This window comes from Alosa pseudoharengus, unplaced genomic scaffold, assembly GCF_046254945.1.
Source record: "Alosa pseudoharengus isolate Yale_2024_CS ecotype anadromous, Long Island Sound unplaced genomic scaffold, YU_APseudo_1.1 YU_APseudo_1.1_scf_14, whole genome shotgun sequence".
In the NCBI taxonomy this organism is placed as follows: domain Eukaryota; kingdom Metazoa; phylum Chordata; class Actinopteri; order Clupeiformes; family Clupeidae; genus Alosa; species Alosa pseudoharengus.
The window spans coordinates 30,063,685-30,081,857 of record NW_027468609.1 but is presented as its reverse complement, the minus strand read 5'-3'; the positions used below and the strand labels follow the sequence as shown (position 1 = coordinate 30,081,857).

At 40.5% G+C, this 18,173-nt stretch overlaps 1 protein-coding gene across 1 annotated transcript; it reads right to left on the bottom strand.

The window, feature by feature from the left end:
- Positions 1–341: 341 nt before the first annotated feature.
- ppp1r3b (protein phosphatase 1, regulatory subunit 3B) lies at positions 342–9,181 on the bottom strand. Its single transcript, XM_076283321.1, has 2 exons — positions 8,966–9,181; positions 342–2,428 (listed from the first exon to the last, which is right to left on the bottom strand). The coding sequence occupies exon 2, from the start codon at positions 2,395–2,397 to the stop codon at positions 1,537–1,539; it is 861 nt and encodes a 286-aa protein (XP_076139436.1). The 5' UTR covers positions 2,398–2,428; positions 8,966–9,181; the 3' UTR covers positions 342–1,536.
- Positions 9,182–18,173: the final 8,992 nt, after the last annotated feature.

The following is an 18,173-nucleotide window of genomic DNA, read 5'->3' as shown; positions in this document are numbered from 1 at the left end:
AACTGGCGGCTTCAAAAATGAATCTAACCACAAAACACTGCAACAGTCGGCTCTGCTCAATTTCACATTTACCCGATAAACTAGTTTATAGGCATCTCCTGGTGTGATGGATGTACACAACAATATGATAATGCCACTGACTGCACATAGTATGGATATGCATTGGTACTCATGATGTTGAAATAGGCCACTAGGCCTATAGATATCAAACAGACAGGACTTAAACATCATCAGATGGTTAATGGATAGTAGCTAAATACTGCCATCATCCTGTAAGAGGCATGTACTACATCAGATGTATTTGTATGTATTTATTATTTTTTCAAAAAACATGCAAAAAGAAAAAAAAAGAATGACTTACAATTCCCATTCAAATTGAACACCAGAGATCAATATATCCCTGACACAAAATTACACAGATTCACAGTTGTAAATTCACATGTGAAACACTTTTTAGTAAAAAGCAGCTGATTGCAAACCAAGGCATTATTTAAAACTGCATAACAGACAAAAAGGTAGCTGGTGCTTGTGAATGTGCACATCCCTATAATCACTTAACACAACACTAATTAGGAAAAACTAAGAAAACAGACATTCACTTAATAAACTATTGTGGTATTGAAGACACCATGTTTACATAATTTCCAAAAGGCAAACAAAAAGATTAATACCCATCAAAAGTGAACAAGAATCTCAAGAAGAAGCCCAATGTTAAAACAACTAAAAGCTTTAAAGACATTTAAAAGTTCAACAAATAAACACCACACCTTTTAACAGTTCTATTATGTGAATGCAATCAAAAGGAACAATTCCATTCTCAATTCTCCCTCCCAATCCAACAATTTGATTGATACTTTTGGTCTTATTCATGATGCCTTTCCTCAGTGCAAACAATTAAAGTACTTTGCCATTAAAAACAGCCTTAAGACCGATGACAATTAATATTGGCACATCATAAGGACAGAAGTCCCCAGTCATACTCATAAATAAACTCAATAAAGTAGCAGCTGTGTCAGAAAATACCATAACTGTGTTTACACTCTTTTTGTTCTCTCATTCACTTGTTTGCTCACTCACCCACTCTCCATCACACAGACACTCAAACATACACAACAAACATTAGCTCATCTGAGTGAGGAATCTAAAAAACACGAAATGGCCAGTTCTGAGAGAATCCTGAACACATTGAAGGATGCATACAACATACCTTTGTGCATCTCAAAATTGGACAAAAATTGTTTTCTTAAAAATGTTCCTCAAATGGAAAACCAACATCGGGCCCTTACAGGTAAGAAGCAATATTGCACAGGTGCTACAAACACTATTATGATGTAAGACACACTTTCCCATTCTTTGAATTCATCCTGTTTGGATTGGTGTAATAAAGCCAAGACACCCTCTTAGTTCTGAGTTAGTGTGTCTGAGGTCAGAAAGTGGTACTACCTTTACCCTGCACGCAAAGGAAAAAAGATGCCATCCCAATCTTCCATTGGCAAATATAAAGACAGGTCTGAAAGATTAGTAGCATTACAAGGACTAGTAGTAAGGCCCGATTTCCTCATAGCTTGCATATCCTGGCCAATCAGGGAAGATCCCATGAGAGCATCTGGGGCTCCCATAGCAGTCAAAGTGAATGCCCCAGTCACTGGTGTCATTTTGTATTGGACTTGTTTTCTTGTGTTCTTCCTTCAGCGAGGACGGAACGATCCTGTAGTTTTGCCCCTCATTGCTGTCCCAGTGTTGTACTCCGCTCTCCTCATAGAGGACGGCAAACTCGATACGCTCGTGCGGCCGCAAGTCACTGGACAGGCTCACCTCGAAGGCGAAGGTGTCCCGGTTCTCGTCAGTGTAGGTGGCCTTCACGTACTGGCACGGCACATCGACGTGGCTCTTCCACGTGTCGTAGGTGATGCGCAGCTTGACCGACTTCTCGAAGGCCAGGTTCTTGACCTTCACCGTGCCCGCCAGAGCCCGCTCCTGGAGCGTGCAGTGCTCCAGGCAGACGTAGTCGCGCTCCAGCCGCTGGCGGAAGAGCAGGTAGTCGGATGACGGCTGGGTGAAGGCGAGGACCAGCGTGTCCTTCTCTGACAGGCTGAGCGCCGAGCGCAGAAGTTCCTGGATGTTGAGCGGGATGTCGATGGGATCCTCGAACTCCGAGAAGACTTTGACCCTGGTGAGAGCCATGCCCCTGTGGTCAGCAAAAGACACCTGCTTCTTCTTTGCTTTGAGTGTGCTCACCTCGTCCAAACTGGACCACTGCTGGGAGCAACCTCGTTTGACTGTTTGGCCTTCATCTTGGTTCAGACATGGTTGTAAAGCTTTTACAGGCCTGGAGCACCTTTTCCCATGGAAGTCCCCATTTGCCAGGAAGAGTGGCATTGCTAAGTCTACTGGCATGGCAGACTTATATGAGGAACTGTAGTGTGCACTGTATAAAATAAATAAATTCATTAGTCATCATTATCTGCTTGCATGTGTAGCAAAGAGCTTATGTTTTGGTAAAGGCTATTACATAACAGTATGGCCAAATGTCACATCAGTTTTACTTCTCAAATATTTACAAAGTAAACTGAAATGTATGCAGAGAAGTAGCTAAAATAGATTTTATCTAGGACAATCGTTAAATATTATCTAATAGTTAAATAGACCACACTAAACAGATACTTCTCCTCTGGCTCATGGCAAGTTCCAAAGTTCATTCTTTCTTGGTCGCATTTCATAGTGACATTTGACCCAGTGCCGATCTTTGCACATTAACAAGTTCCAAAGTTCATTCTTTCTTGGTGCCTTGGTGTTAAAGCAGCTATACATTATAAATCTCTGACAAAAACAACAAGTATCCCATTATCCCTCCACCAGCATGACCAAACAGTGGCAGTGCACAAAGCAAGGTCTATAAAAACATGTTTCAGTGACTTTGGTATGGAAATAAAATGACTGGCCCCTCTCAGAAAAAGATTCTCTAAAACATCAAACATCTTTGGGATAAACTAGAACAGACATAGTGAGCCAAGCCTTTTTATCAGTGCCTAACTTCTCAAATAATATTCTAAATGAATGGGCAAACATTTCCAGAGAAATTCTAAAATCATACACTACTTTTGGCTACAAAGTGTATGCTGTGAAACTGTGAAAAATGGTGATGTATTGCGATTTTTAAAAACTAATTTCTATAAAACTTTCATAGAAGCCTACATAGGATAGCCTGCAACACTGCATAAAGTGTTAGTTATTAGAAGACAGAACATAAACGTGTCAATAACCTGGGCAGCTGGTCGTTACAACAGCTGTATACATTAGGGCTGTCAAAATAACAAAAATTTAACGCTGATCAATCGCATTTCATAGTGACATTTGACCCAGTGCAGTCTGGCTATCATGACTGAAGGAGACAGACAAGAAAGCACTGCTTTCAATGACACATTTAGCCTAGGCTTACATTTACAGAAACGGCCTACGACAGAAACGGTTGATAAAGTTAACTATAGAATCTTTGCCTACGAGTTAGCACACCTCTTGATGATAATAAAGGCCGCCAGCCTTGTCAAAGTTAACTTTGCTAACGTTTTGCTGAGCCTACCCTATGACCGACTAACTAACCGACAAACTCCTGACTACATTTGTTGCACACTGAGACAAATGTATATACAAAAGTATGTAGAAGGTGGTAACATTTATTTCCATTCCAATGACTTCACACATTACATTTCCATTTGCACTTGTAGGCTATGCTGCTATAATTTCTTTGTTCCTACTATTTAGTTTATTTTCTTGAACTGCTATCTCTCAGGCTCTGCTATTTTTACAGTGCATGAAAATGCACTGTACTGTTCTTCCTAGGCTTCTTCTTCTTCTTCTTCTTCTAACACAGTTAATGCAGCTTCAACCGTTTAACGTAGAAACTTCATTCAAACTATGTTACGTAGGTCTTACTTAGGACATCTGGGCTTTGTATTTTTCATCTTTGTAACTTTTATACTTTTTAAACTATTAATAAAAAACTATTCAAAATTTACCCATAGACTTAACATGATCTAGGCTAATCAGTGACTGATTCGAAACAAAGCGGCAACCATCAAAAGCCGAGTTAAGATCAAACGTCCAGATAAAATGTCCAGATCTTGCGTTTTCATTAGTTTTCTCCATATCAGTGACATGCACACCAGATCAAAATCAGGTCATTTAGTTTCGTGGGTTTATCCCTAGGTGGCAGGTCTCGTTAGATCTCTTCCCAGAAACTTTGCAGGCAACACTTCTCAGGTCATAAAAGACGTTATATCTCCATTTTTAGAAGAAGAAAAAAACAGGGATTTTGATGAAAACTAGCCACTGTTTTGCTTGGGATTTCTCAGGAACAGAGGCGTGTAGAAATACACGGTTTGCACCCACTGAGAGCTTAAAGTCTCACCTTTCAAACGAGCCATTGTATGTGTTCATAGCTATAACACAGAATATGCTGTGGCTGTACAAAAATCATCAACAATGGTCTAGATTGCTGGCACTCTAGAACAAAGCTTCTGAAAACAGCTTGGCATTCAATGAGTTAAACCTCATCTACCTAGCAAATAATTTAACCATTTAAACTATCCACCTATTTAACTGTTCAGTCATTCTAACTAGTGTTGTCACGATACCAAAATTATGACTTCGATACGATACCTGCCATAAATATCACGATGCTCGATACTAAAACGATACTTCGGCGAAATCCTAAGATATCTGGACAAGAAAGGACTCATACCTCCTCCAAGTGTATTGAGTCATTTGTGTTAAATTTGGTGCACTTTTGTAGTGTGTAGGTCAATTCTGGGTTCTAAACTTCTAAACTTCCTACATAATTATTATTTTTTTATAGTCAGTAAAATAGTAGGCCTACTTTGTGTGATTAAGTCCTTTATTGTTTGTTATAGTTCATTTGACAAATGACAAACTATGAACTCAGTAAATTCCTGATGATTAATTTGATATTAACGAATGAAGTAATACATAAATCATGAATTAATTAATGTACCCTTACCGTAAAGTGTAACTTACTCCGAGACTACATACATTACCAACCTAATTCGCTTCAATTGTGTAAAATGTAATGTAAATCAGGTTTTATGACCAAGTATACTTTGGTATACAAGGAATTTGGTCTCTGCATGTATCCCATCCGTGAATTAGTGAACACACAGGTCACACATTGAAGCACACATTAACCTGGAGCAGTGAGTAAAATAGTAGGCCTACTTTGTGTGATTAAGTCCTTTATTGTTTGTTATAGTTCATTTACATTGTGTTGTGTTTTGGCAATAAAGTAGCTTTAAATAGCCAAACTAGGCTAGATCAAGGTCAGTGTTAAAATGACTGCATGCAAATCACTGAATGCTATGCAGAGGGGCCATCTGATGTACAGTATTGATGGGTTTCATCAGGTCCCTTTCCACAGGTGTATTAATCAAGCACCATGCAGTCTGCATTGATAATCAAGGTGCTTGATTTTATACACCTGTGTAAAGGGACTTGATGAAACTCATAGATATATACACTAGATGTCGCCTTGACTACTGCTGTTCATTGGAACGAATGCGTCAATCGAGACGCCATCTTGCTTCAGTGATCCACTCCTCTATAATGCATTAGTGTCAATCTGGGCAAAGATCTAGCGAAAATAAAATCACCATAAATCGTCAAAATCTCAAGCAATTATCTAATTTTTTGGGTTGTTCCAACTGACAGGCATGTATTTATGGTTGAGTCTAGAGAAAACTAAGCTTAAGACGATAATAAAGATACATTTTACCCGTCTAGCCCCATAGACTCCCATTCATTCTGCACTAGCTAGCGGCGGCCTCTAGAGGAACAATGAGTAAACTGCAACCAGGTTCGATACAATGAAAGTAAACAGGCTCTTCATAGACAGGCTCTGGTTGAGGCCACATACCCCTCGTCTCGTTTACTCATGTAAGTTGTAATCTCACCAGAAGTTGCTGTAGATCTGTAGAACATTTACCTCTGCTACTACATAGGCTACGCCAGTCGTTACTTTTATAATCATGGGTCAGTGCCATGGGCAAACGAGATGTAGCTGAATTCATAAATGACAAAGCCATAAGAAAGGTGATTGTTTTACGTTTCAACAACAAAGAAGCCGATCTGCCATCATTGTGAGAAGTTCCCAAATTTGTCGCTAATCGCTAAAAAGGTTTTCTATCGCTGGGGGTGGCCAAACGTCGCTAAATAGGTAACACTGACAATACAGGAGAACTAGTTTAGCGCTTCAGATCCCTGTACAAAGATGGCGGCGGTGTTGACGCATGCTGAGAAGCAGAAGGCGACATCTAGTGTATATATCTATGGATGAAACTCATGAATAGGCTACCCTAGGCCTTCCCGTGTTCATGGGATTTCTTTGACAGTTGCAAAGGGGAAAATGTGAGGATAGTCTTCTTTGCGCCCAGTGTACAAGTACGACGTTCCAACCACTCAGGTCTTCGTCAGATAAGCCTACACCATTACCTGTTGCAATATATCTGTGTGCATTCCTACATTACGTCTATTTCTTTGATAACATGATTTGCTACCACGTAGGCTACTGTAACAATAAGCCGCTATTATTAGGACTCAACACGCTTTGGTGGTATTATGCTGTGGGCTTTAATTTAGCGCATTTCGGGTAGCCTATCCTACATCTGGGCAATAATTATTGAACAAATTGCAGTCTACATGCCATGACAAAGGTTCGCTTTATCCCAGATAACCATACTCGTTTCACTTAGGCTAGACTAAAACATAAGAGAAGAACTTGGCACTAACCATGTAGTCGTGTTTTCTATAGCATAATCGTTAACCTGTCGTTCTTTGAACTCTTTAAAAATGTTGGGATATGTCTGCGAGGTGTTTAGCCAAGTTCCATGCGTAGCCTACTGCTTTTAAATGACTTTGTGTACCTGATGGCTTGCCTTCACTATTCGCGATGTATCCGAAATAGTTGCAGATTTCACTGCACCTTTTGTTTTATCCACAAGGCCTAGAACTGTCGGCAAAGAACTATGTTGACGTTGGCTGCCCACTGACTCACTCAGAGCTGCCTGCTTAGACACGCCCACTTGCCTAGATGCGTGCAAGGAGCAGTGAGAGCAGCAGTTCACACAGACACAGAACGTTATTATTTTTAATAAAGTATCGATTCTAAAAACGTCTGAAATCGTATCGTTTTTTGCGTGAAGGCATCGCGATACCTTTTTAGTATCGATACACCGTGCAACACTAATTCTAACTATATTAAACCTCATCTATAGCAACCAATATAGTTTGTTTTTACTCTGTATGATATTTTACATCATATTTTTTGCATTTTCATGCACTGCATTTCCTTCAGGAAATGCTTTTCTAGTTTATCCTGGACTGCACCCCCCTACTGGATAGAAAAGGTATAGTAAGTAGTATACTCTTTTGATCCCGTGAGGGAAATTTGGTCTCAGCATTTATCCCAATCCGTGAATTAGTGAAACACACTCAGCACACAGTGAAGACAGTGAGGTGAAGCACACACTAATCCCGGCGCAGTGAGCGGTCTGCTACAACAGCGGCGCTTGGGGAGCAGTGAGGGGTTAGGTGCCTTGCTCAAGGGCACTTCAGCTGTTCCTACAGGTCAGGGTTCGAACCGGCAACCCTCCGGTTAGAAGTCTGAAGCACTAACCAGTAGGCCACGGCTGCCCATAGGCAACAACCTAGTAATTATGTGAATAAAAATCTACATGTTTGAATGGCCAAAAATAGGATAAATCATAGGTGGTATTCCACACATTACCTTGGTGTTAGGGTAGCCTACTCTGCACATGTCAGTGAGTAGTAACTTCAGTCATTTGCATTTATCATGCAAAAATAGAGATACGTTGAACTTTGTAATGTTGGTTTGGCTGTTCATTGATTCACTCATCTGCCAAACTTGTTTTTAAGATATGTTCATAGCAATGTAAGTGATTAATTTATATTAATTAATGGATGTAAGTGATTAATTTACATTAATTAATCACAGAGTATGTCATTAATTAGATTATTTGTTTTAATCGATTGACAGCCCTAGTTTACATACATCCATACATACTACAATAGACTATCACCAACATGCTTCTGAAGACCGCTTTACTGGGATGCATCGGGACTGTAACTAGGCGGTCTGGAGCGACCTCTAGTGTTCACAATCTGAAGCGCACGCGAGTCCAACAGTCTTGCAAGTTTTACATCCAACACTAATTAGCGTTAAATGTAAAATAATTATCAATCATTTGAACAGTGATTGTCAATTATTTGATCAATTTAGGGTACCCTATACAAAGAAAGATACTGGATAGGCCTAGGGTATTTGCAAAAGCAGCAGTCACCCTGGATTAGTCTAGCCTACTCTGAGAATTTATCAGACCTAGATTAGATCTACAGGTTGGTTAAGCCAAAGTCCTTTAAACTGATTGATTTCGAAAATTAACAAATAAATAACTTAGCCATAATACAGGCTAAATAACCGCAGGAACAGTCTTTCCGGCACAACGTGTAAAGAGAAAACAGTGCCATCAAGCTACAATAACGTCTAAAAATCCAGTGCAATCGTCATAACTATTCATTCGACAGAAAAAAAATAATGCTGTCGTTCATATGGCCGCATTTCCTTGTGTTTAGAAGCTACAGGTGTAGGCAAAGGCTACTTTTCTTCCTGTTTAGTTACATTGTGGTCGCTTACGGATAGTTCGGTTAGATACGGATAGACGGTTCATGTCTACAAAGCGTGATTTAGATCTAGGCCTACTAAAAAAAATCACATTTCAAAGACCCAAACACAATAGGATATGACAAGACACTGTAGGGCCTACTTCCAATGATTTCTTGCACTTTAGTGATTTCATGAAAGCCATTAAAAAGGCCTGCTCAACTGACTTAGCCACAACTGACTCGGAGTGAGTGACAAACCTGCGTTTTAACTTACCAGGATAATTGGCGAAACAAGATAGCCTTTTGCCTGCTCTTCCTTATAGCTCTAGGCTATTAGTGGCATGCTCTTTCTGTCTGCCGGCCCATGGTCAGTGGATTTGTCCGGGACTGCTACTTCCAACTCATTGAAGGTAATAATTCCCTTGCAGTTGGATACATAGGCTACCTTCTTTAGCATCAAAGTGGAACGCTCTCACGGTGTTAAGCCCAAGATCACACCGGGTGCACGTGGACATGTAGTATAAACCAATCACAGACGACTCGTTAGGCATGCTGGTCTCATCCCATAGGGAGTGATCCATTGCCCTCTTTGGTATGTAAATAGAGCTGCATAGTCCCGCCCACAGCCGATGCCGGATGTAAAAATTCAATGCAATTTCTCCATTGACAATTGCGGTATAAGCCATAAAAACTTAACTGCACGTGGTAGACTTAAAACCAGCTACGGCTGTACTAAGCGATTGTATATGCTCCTATAGACACCAAGAGTTCATGGGGAACTAACCTTGTTTTGAGATAAATGCCTTTTATTCGCGATCTCTTGGATAAGTACTTCATTACCCACAATCCTAAACAATCCCACAATCCCACAGTGATGCCTCTGATTGGTGGAAAGGCCGTTATGGTCATAAGGAGGGAAAGTAATCTCATCGCCATCTAGTGGTTGCGTTCCTAGAGTTTAGCGAAGGGGATGGGATTTTTTTTTTAGAAAAAATATATCTCGGTGCACATTGGGATCTTAATTTAATGCCTTACATATGTTAGGCACTGGGGTCACCTCTATTGCTTCAAGTGGTCATACCTTATTTTTAGGATCAGTTGAATTGTTTTGAGTTTTTGTCGTAATAACAAACTACAGTTGCATGTGACGTCACAGGTTTGGGCGCTTAATCTCTAACTGATCAATACTGCAATTTGCTTAACTGGCTTACATATTTTTGTCGGAAGGTGATGTAAGCCACGTGGTGATAACCTTTATGTCTGGATAACTGGTGTTGTGCTTCTACTCACATGAAGAGCTGGCAGTAAGTGTTAAGTGGCAATGCTAACCAGGCTAATAAACAAACCATGCTACCGTGAGTAGTTGAAGGGTAAAGTCACATGGCTTTTTTGTAGTTCGTTTATGAAACAAAAGGAGCAATTTAGATTTTTTAAAATAAGGCAAAATAGGGTCTGACATTTTCACAGTTAGAAGATTATTACTCTATAGACACTGAAAAATATTGTTGGTGGATAAGATCGCTGATTTGGCTTCACAGTATATTTTTTTAAAATAGGTCTATGGTACTACAGAAGCGTATTGCATTCATGACCAATAAAAAAAAAATGGTCTGTAGTACAGAAGCGTATTGTACGGAAGCGTTTTGCATTCATGCAATTAAAAAAAAAGCACCCTGTTTGTCTGAATTAATGACTTAGCACATCCTGTTTTTCTGAATTGTTGAGTTAACTATCTCATCAATACAGAAAAACAGCCCTGTTTCTCTGAATTAACGAGTTATTCTAATTTTCTGAATTAACGAGAAAATTATCTCGTTAATTCAGAAAAACAGTTGTAAAGACGGCCAAGCAAACAGCAACAGAGGTGATGATCAAAATGATCGGTAGCCTATGCAGACTGCATTGTAGGCTAGGCATCACAGCCAACATCCCTATAACTAGCTACTGCTAGCTGCTAGCTAAAACGCAAAATACTGTGATTTAGAATCTAGCAGTGTTCTATATTTATGCATCTCCACAGACATTCTTTGATAAAACCCAAGTTAAATCGGACTTTTTCAGTTTGCTGCGGAGGGTTTGACAGCCAAACCAAACACCTAAAACAAACATTAAAACACCTAGTCCAGGTATCTATAAGCTTATCTCATGCAAGTCACAGCTCTGTTTTTCTGAATTAACGAGATAATTTTCTCGTTAATTCAGAAAATCAGAATAACTTGTTAATTCAGAGAAAAAGGGCTGTTTTTCTGTATTGATGAGATAGTTAACTCAACAATTCAGAAAAACAGGATGTGCCAAGTCATTAATTCAGACAAACAGGGTGCATTTTTATTTTATTTGTCATGAATGCAATACGCTTCCGTAGTAATTCAGTGAGGCGCGGTGGTTTATGGGATGAGTAGTTCCTTCGCTCGGAAATGAAAATATGTACACAGTCTTGTACCTTTGACTTTTTTTGGATTTTCTCTTCTCGAAATGATATGTTGTATGCTTATGAGTTATGCCGTAGCTGGTTAGCCTAAGACATGCTGTAAAACTCTTTAGATACGGATTTTTCCAAACGTCAGTGGGACAAATGAATGGGAATCATCCGGCACCTAACCGCATTTTGGCTGTGGGCGGGACTGTGCAGCTCTATAAACCTCTCCGGAATAAGTCACGCCTCCGAAACATCCGGATACACCCAACTTCCGGGCGTCGAATGTCTATGGGAAATATCATGGCGTTTCGAAATATCATACCTGTCAAACATCTGTAGGTGGCGAAGTAGAACAAAATGGTGGGCCGATTGGCCTACACACTTCTGCCATCTAGTTTCCACTGGGTTTTTTGATTGTCGGTGCCGTTAAAGTAGAAATATATCAGTAAGAAGCACTAAGCTAGCGCACGCTTCAGATGCCGCGACTCCCCCAGTCAAGGTTGCATAGCAACAGCAATGTTTCATAGTTTGTCTTCACCGAAATGGAGTTCGTGACACCAGAGCCTGTCTACGGAGGTGGCACTAACCCTGCGTGAAATCATCATGTTTCATAGGTTGTTAATACATTCTGAAAACGTTACTGTTCTGATCAAGGTCATGCAAAATAAATCTATCGACTCAATACGATTCAGCCTCTGATTCCTAGTCTGCTTATCATTATCTGTTATTCGTGAAAAAAAATCTCATCTCGTCATGTCTTTAGTTAGCCTAGAAATCTAGACGAACCCTAGCGGCGGCAAAATTTATTTGCTCAGCCTGTACGTCTAGTATCAAACCATAGGGATTTCTATTGGCTGACGCCGTGGACGTCATCCAATCACAACGCTCTATTTTGTTAGAGAGTCTTAAGGCGAGCTTAACAGGATGACGACAGTCCTGCGACGGTGAACAACAAGGAAGGTGGCTATGGCGAACGAAGAGCGGTTGTTTGAATCGGCGTTGGCGTCAACTTTGGAGGAGTTGGACTTTTCTTTGAAAGTTGAGCAACACAATGCACTTAAGTCATTCCTTTCAAAGAAGGATGTATTTGCCGTTTTGCCGACCGGATACGGATATGGTCGTAGCGCTGGCCTATTGCATGCCTAGGCAGGTTGAAAGACAATGTCTCGTTTTAAATGTCAGGGCCCTCGGAAGTCTACCAATGAAGTGTGGAGATACATTGAGCCTCGTAAATGGTGTAAAACAGTGATTTATTTGCATGGCTATGCCGATGCCGAGGCACCACCATTGACCGCCTTGTTGGTATCATCGGCTAACTAGCGCCAGATTTCGGAGTGCAGGGGACAAGCCGAGATGGGCTATGAGACATACGTTCACACTCGGTATCATGTTTCAAAACACTTTAGGTCAAAATCACACCGGAATTCTCCTTTAAGCGAGGTGAATGGCTCGATTCCAGACTATACATTTCAATGATATAGGATGGCCCGCCAGGCTAGTCTTTAGTGTCTTCGTCGGCAATTTCTTTCTTTTTCAAATATCTCAATAACAGCCAACAAACTCGCACAGTCAAACCAAAGTTAAGTCATGTTGAAAAGAGGCTGAACCTTGCAAACGATTTACATTTATAGACCACTGAAACCACGCATGAATCCCACGTGAAAATGACCATCAAGTTAGGTTGTGACTGGGTTGTGAGCAAGATCTAACGCCCTCCTCCGCCCGCGTACATCGGAACTAGCTCCCGGTTAGCATTAATAATCGTTTACTACTTAAACGGCACCGACAATCAAAAAATCCAGTGGAAACCAGATAGACAAGTGCTATTTCAAGAAAAAGTCCTTGTATATGGGTCTAGAGGCATTTCTTAGTAAAAGTTGGGAACAGGACTTTTTATCATAATTAACATGTGCTGAATCCAACTATCCCTGTTCCCAAGCAGAATTTTGAGTTTTTGACCATCTAATTAGCATAAACAAAATGGCTGCCAAAATGGCGATTTTGGGCACTTTCTTCGGACGGGCATTATTATGCCATGTAAATAAATTAATATTGTTCACAACTGTGCATCTCAGAAATCTCCTGTGGGCAATAAATAAAAAGTAAAGGCTATGAAAATATAAAAATGCAAAAAAAACTAGTATTATGCTAATTAGCCTTATTATCACCTTATTATACTCTTGATGGAGGGGTGTGAGGAACCAGTGATGCGCTGAGCAGTTTTCACCATCCTCTGCCGTGCTTTCCAGTCGGAGGCAGAGCAGTTGCCATACCATACTGTGACACAGTTGGTGAGGATGCTCTCAATGGTGCAGCGGTAGAGGTTTAGAAGTTCACCAGGATCTGAGGAGAGAGGTTGTGTTCTTTAGTCTCCTCAGGAAGAAGAGATGCTGGTGAGCCTTCTTGATCAAGGTAGAGGTGTTGAGGGTCCAAGAGAGGTCCACAGAGATGTGGACACCCAGAAACATGAACTGGTGACATGCTCCACCTCAGTCCTGTTGACGAGGATGGGGCTTTGTGTGCTAGCTTTTGACTTCCTGAAGTCCACAATGAGGTCTTTGGTCCTCTTGGTGTTGAGAGCCAGGTTGTTGTTGGTGCTCCGCGGTGTTAGGTGCTGGACATCCTCCCTGCAGGCTGTCTCATTATTGTTGCTGATGAGAGCAATCACCGTAGTGTTGTCTGCAAACTTGACAATGGTGTTACGGCTCCCACACACAGCTGCGTGCTTCGTGTTGCTGGAGACGCATCCCATTCACTTTACATGGGCTCACGTGATCCATTGCCGAACTGAATTGTGGGTCCGTCGCGTCGCGTTTCTCCCGCCGCTCGCGTTGAGGAGTTCAGCTGTTGCTGCACCAACAGACGGCACCGGCCAATCAAGCCAATCTAAGGACGGCACCAACCAATCACATTAAGGTTTTACTTCAAGTAATTTGCATAGCTACCGTCGGGAACACCCACTGGCACCCACTGGCACCCACTGGCCACGGAACGCTGCTGTATGTGGGAGCCGTGAGAGCCATGTACAAGTATGCAGTTGTAGGTAAGAGGGAGTAAAGGAGGGCTCAGCACACGCCAGTGTTCAGGGTGAGGGTTGAGTGGGTGAGGTTATCTAATCTAACAGACTGCGGTCTGTTGGCTAGGAAGTCCAGAATCTAGTTTCAGAGGGAGGTATTGATGTCCAGTTCATTGAGTTTGGTGATCAGTTTGGAGGGGATAATGGTGTTGAATGCTGAACTGAAGTCAATGAACAGCATTCTCACATAGGTGTTGCTATTGTCAAGGAGGGACAGGGCAGAGTGAATTGCCGTAAAGATGGCATCCTCTGTGCTCCTGTTCTGGCAAATTCTCTTGAAGCATTCTATAACTGCAAGCAAAATCTACCTCTGGGTACAAATAAAGTAACTTAAACTTGAACTTGCACTAGTTATAAAGTTATTCATCTAGCTATTAATTTACAGGACATGCAATCATTTTACTAACACAAATATTATGAAGAAATATGGGTAACACTTTATGGTAAATGTACATGAATTATCATGAATTCATGCATGAATGAATTCATGATTTATGCATTACTTCATTCCTTTATATCCTATGAATCATCAGGAATTGACATGAATTCATATACTCTCATTCATGATGACCTCATGTATGAACAACACATCAACTAAAGCATTAGGTGTGATGGGTATATCATTATGATTTATGATTGCTTAAGCATGATCATCATGATTACATGCATTTTAGGATAATTGCTCATGCATTCATCATGTCTGTGGCCCCTCAAATAAAGTAGTGAATAATGACATGTGTTCAGAGAACTCCAAAGTTATGTTCAAATCAGAATTTGAGCAGTGATGACCACATTTTTGGCAGAAAAATAAAGTCATGATCATGGTTAATACATCATAATTCATGATGTGCCCACCGTACCTATACTTTAGTAATGTGTTCATGTATGAGGTCACAAATGCCAAACTATAGACTCAGTAAATGCCTGATGATTAATTAGATATTAATGAATGAAGTAATACATAAATCCATGAATTAATTGAAGTACCCTTACCGTAAAGTGTTACCGCAATGGGTAAAGGCCTGTGTAACTTACTCCGAGACTACATACATTACCAACCCAATTCGCTTCAATTATGTAAATGTAATGTAAATCAGGTTTTATGGCCAAGTATACTTGGGTATACAAGGAATTTGGTCTCTGCATGTATCCCATCCGTGAATTAGTGAACACACAGGTCACACATTGAAGCACACATTAACCTGGAGCAGTGAGCTGCCTTGCTACAGTGATGCTCGGGGAGCAGTGAGGGGTTATGTGCCTTGCTCAAGGGCACTTCAGCCGTGGATGTGGGCATGGGAGACTAGTGCTCAACCTTTCCACCACCCACATTTTTCCTACTGGTCGGGGATCGAACCGGCAACCCTTTGGTTTCAAGCCCGAAGACCTAACAAGGCCACAATTTTAAACTTTACATTTCATCACTACACATCTTTCTTGACCCTCAAAAAACATAAGTCTCAATTGTCAAATACCGTGTGCCTGCTCAGTTATAAAATTTTAACAATTACATTTTTCAAAGGTTTTTTCAGGTAATTAACATGGGCATAATACTAGATTTTTGTTCTTTTTTTCACAGCCTGTATCCTTGATCTATTGGCCAAGGAAGATTTCTGTGAACAATATGAATTAATTTACATGGTATAATGACATCCGCCCCATGAAAGTGCCCAAAATCGCCATTTTGGCAACCATTTTGTTTATGCTAATTCGATGGTCATAAACTCAAAATTCAGCTTGGGAACAGGGCTAGTTGGATTCAGCACACCTTAATTATGTTAAAAAGTCCTGTTCCCAACTTTTACTAAAAAATGCCTCTAGGAAGCACATATCTCAAAAATATCACCTGTCTAAGATGGCAGAAGTATGTAGGCCAATCGGCCCACCAGCTTTTTCTACTTTGCCACCTACAGAGTTTGACAGGTACGATTTTTCGAAACGCCATGTTATTTCCCATAGACATTCGACAACTGGAAGTTGGGTGGATCCGGATGTTTTGGAGGCGGGACTTATTCCAGAGAGGTCTATGCTCCTGGGGAGGTGCTACCTAGCGTTCATGGGCTTCGGAAAAACCTTTTCCCCAGTGAAAACATCATTCCGCGTCACTCACATCACGTAATGTGTGAGTCAGAGGTCGGAAACTGGGGCTAGATTTTGCTAACAGAGTTGTCCAGTTAGGGGCTCGTCATCACTGTTGTCGTCACGTTGTAGTTCGTTTGTAGTCCATGTGGCCTTTCATGTCCAACAGTTTTAATGTGAACTTGGGAATTTGCCTGTTTTTCACTTGAAGGCTGCATATCTTTCTTTCACAAGCGTCTCACTATAATTTAAGCAAATACAGTTGTTTATTTAGGATTAGTGCGTGTATGTTTTACCCTTTGTTGTGGCATCCGTGTTTGTCACACATTCTGACGGCAAAGCACATGAACACTTGCTGTCGGAAAAACAAAGTAGCCACGAGAGCGGTCCTTGTCATTCCGAAGTGCCTTGAATGCACCATTAGGAGATGTGGGAAGATAATTACATCATTATTGCATCATACTGACAAAACCAAAGTCGAGGCACAAAGTAAGAAAAATGTTTTTTTTTCATAGATTTACAATCAAGGAATTCAACCAATAGCTAACAACTAGGATTGCTATTTTCTGTTATGCTATGTTTTTACATGTCCTTGTGGGAACATTAAAACACACACTCAGTTCCAAATACTGTTCAAATGTTGTCTGCTCATTCATGCAGCTCATTTTATATAGCTCATTTTTTTCTACCAGACCGACAGGCAGCTCTTCATTAGGTAGGCTACAACCAACAACAAAAAACATACAACAAAGACATATTAACAGGTCAACAACAGTCTAATTGGTGGGCCTATGTTATCTCACACTGCTACTCTCAGAAAAGTAAACTGTGAAAATTGACAAGTTAATAGAGAGGCCTGCAGAAGGAGAAACATGTTAAACCTTCATTTTTTTGTAATGTTTTATATAAATATCTGGTTTCAGCTCTTTTGAAGTACTTTGTCAAATGTCATCATAATCCAGAAAGAACCATGGATGCCCAGGAGGTCAAACTGTTGATCCATATCTGTCAGGTGTTCTGGCTAAAAATTGACCACAGATTTCATCATACAGGTTTACAGTTTTTTCGGAATGCTTAAACACAACTGTGATTCTTATAGCACAATTTCTAAAACTATTAATACTTATAGCAAAACCACTCACTGAGTTCGCAAAACTAAAAGCCCAAACACTGCTTTGCACTCAGTTTGGAATTTTGTAACACACTTTGCACAACTGTAGGCACAATTCACTGCACAGCACTCTTTTTGCAAAACTGTAAACACAACTCACTGCTTTACACTCAATTTCCAAATGATCAACACACTTCTGGCAAATCATACACATGTATGGCTATTATTTACACTATTTTGCCATCTCTCTGGCACACTTTCTCATGTGAAAACTGTTTTAGATAATTAGTTCACTTTGCAATCAGCCTAAGCACTATACATAAGCCACAGGTAATGTACAATGGGTACAATGGAGGGAGCAGGAAGAGTGAGAAGAGAAAGAAATAGCCCTTTTACAGACAAAAAAACAGTCTACATGTGGGGATATTGTCATGTCAGGCCTGGATACGTCATTCCAGAATATATTTTTCCCGGTGCCTTGGACTAGGACATTGCATGTGATGTAGACGGAATTTTGAGAGAGACGACCCGATGTAGACTGATTTGTTTTGTCTCAGTGAAATTGCTTTTTTGTGTTTTGACTTGGAAAAACACACTTGTGTTTGTTTTGATGTGTGTAAATAAATACCAATACTTGAAGTTTGGATCCCTGTATGTTTACAGAACTATGACAAAAGTATGACCTCAAACTGACATAGTCTACCTTGTGCACAGAGGAAGCAAAAGCCAGATGTGTTTTTTATTCAGACCATCAGTGTGTAGTTGGCACACTGTGTGCTTACTATTGTGATGGCTTG

What these genes read in the sequence shown, in the direction of transcription:
- ppp1r3b (XM_076283321.1), bottom strand. Translation starts at nt 2,397, where the DNA reads ATGCCAGTAGACTTAGCAATGCCACTCTTCCTGGCAAATGGGGACTTC.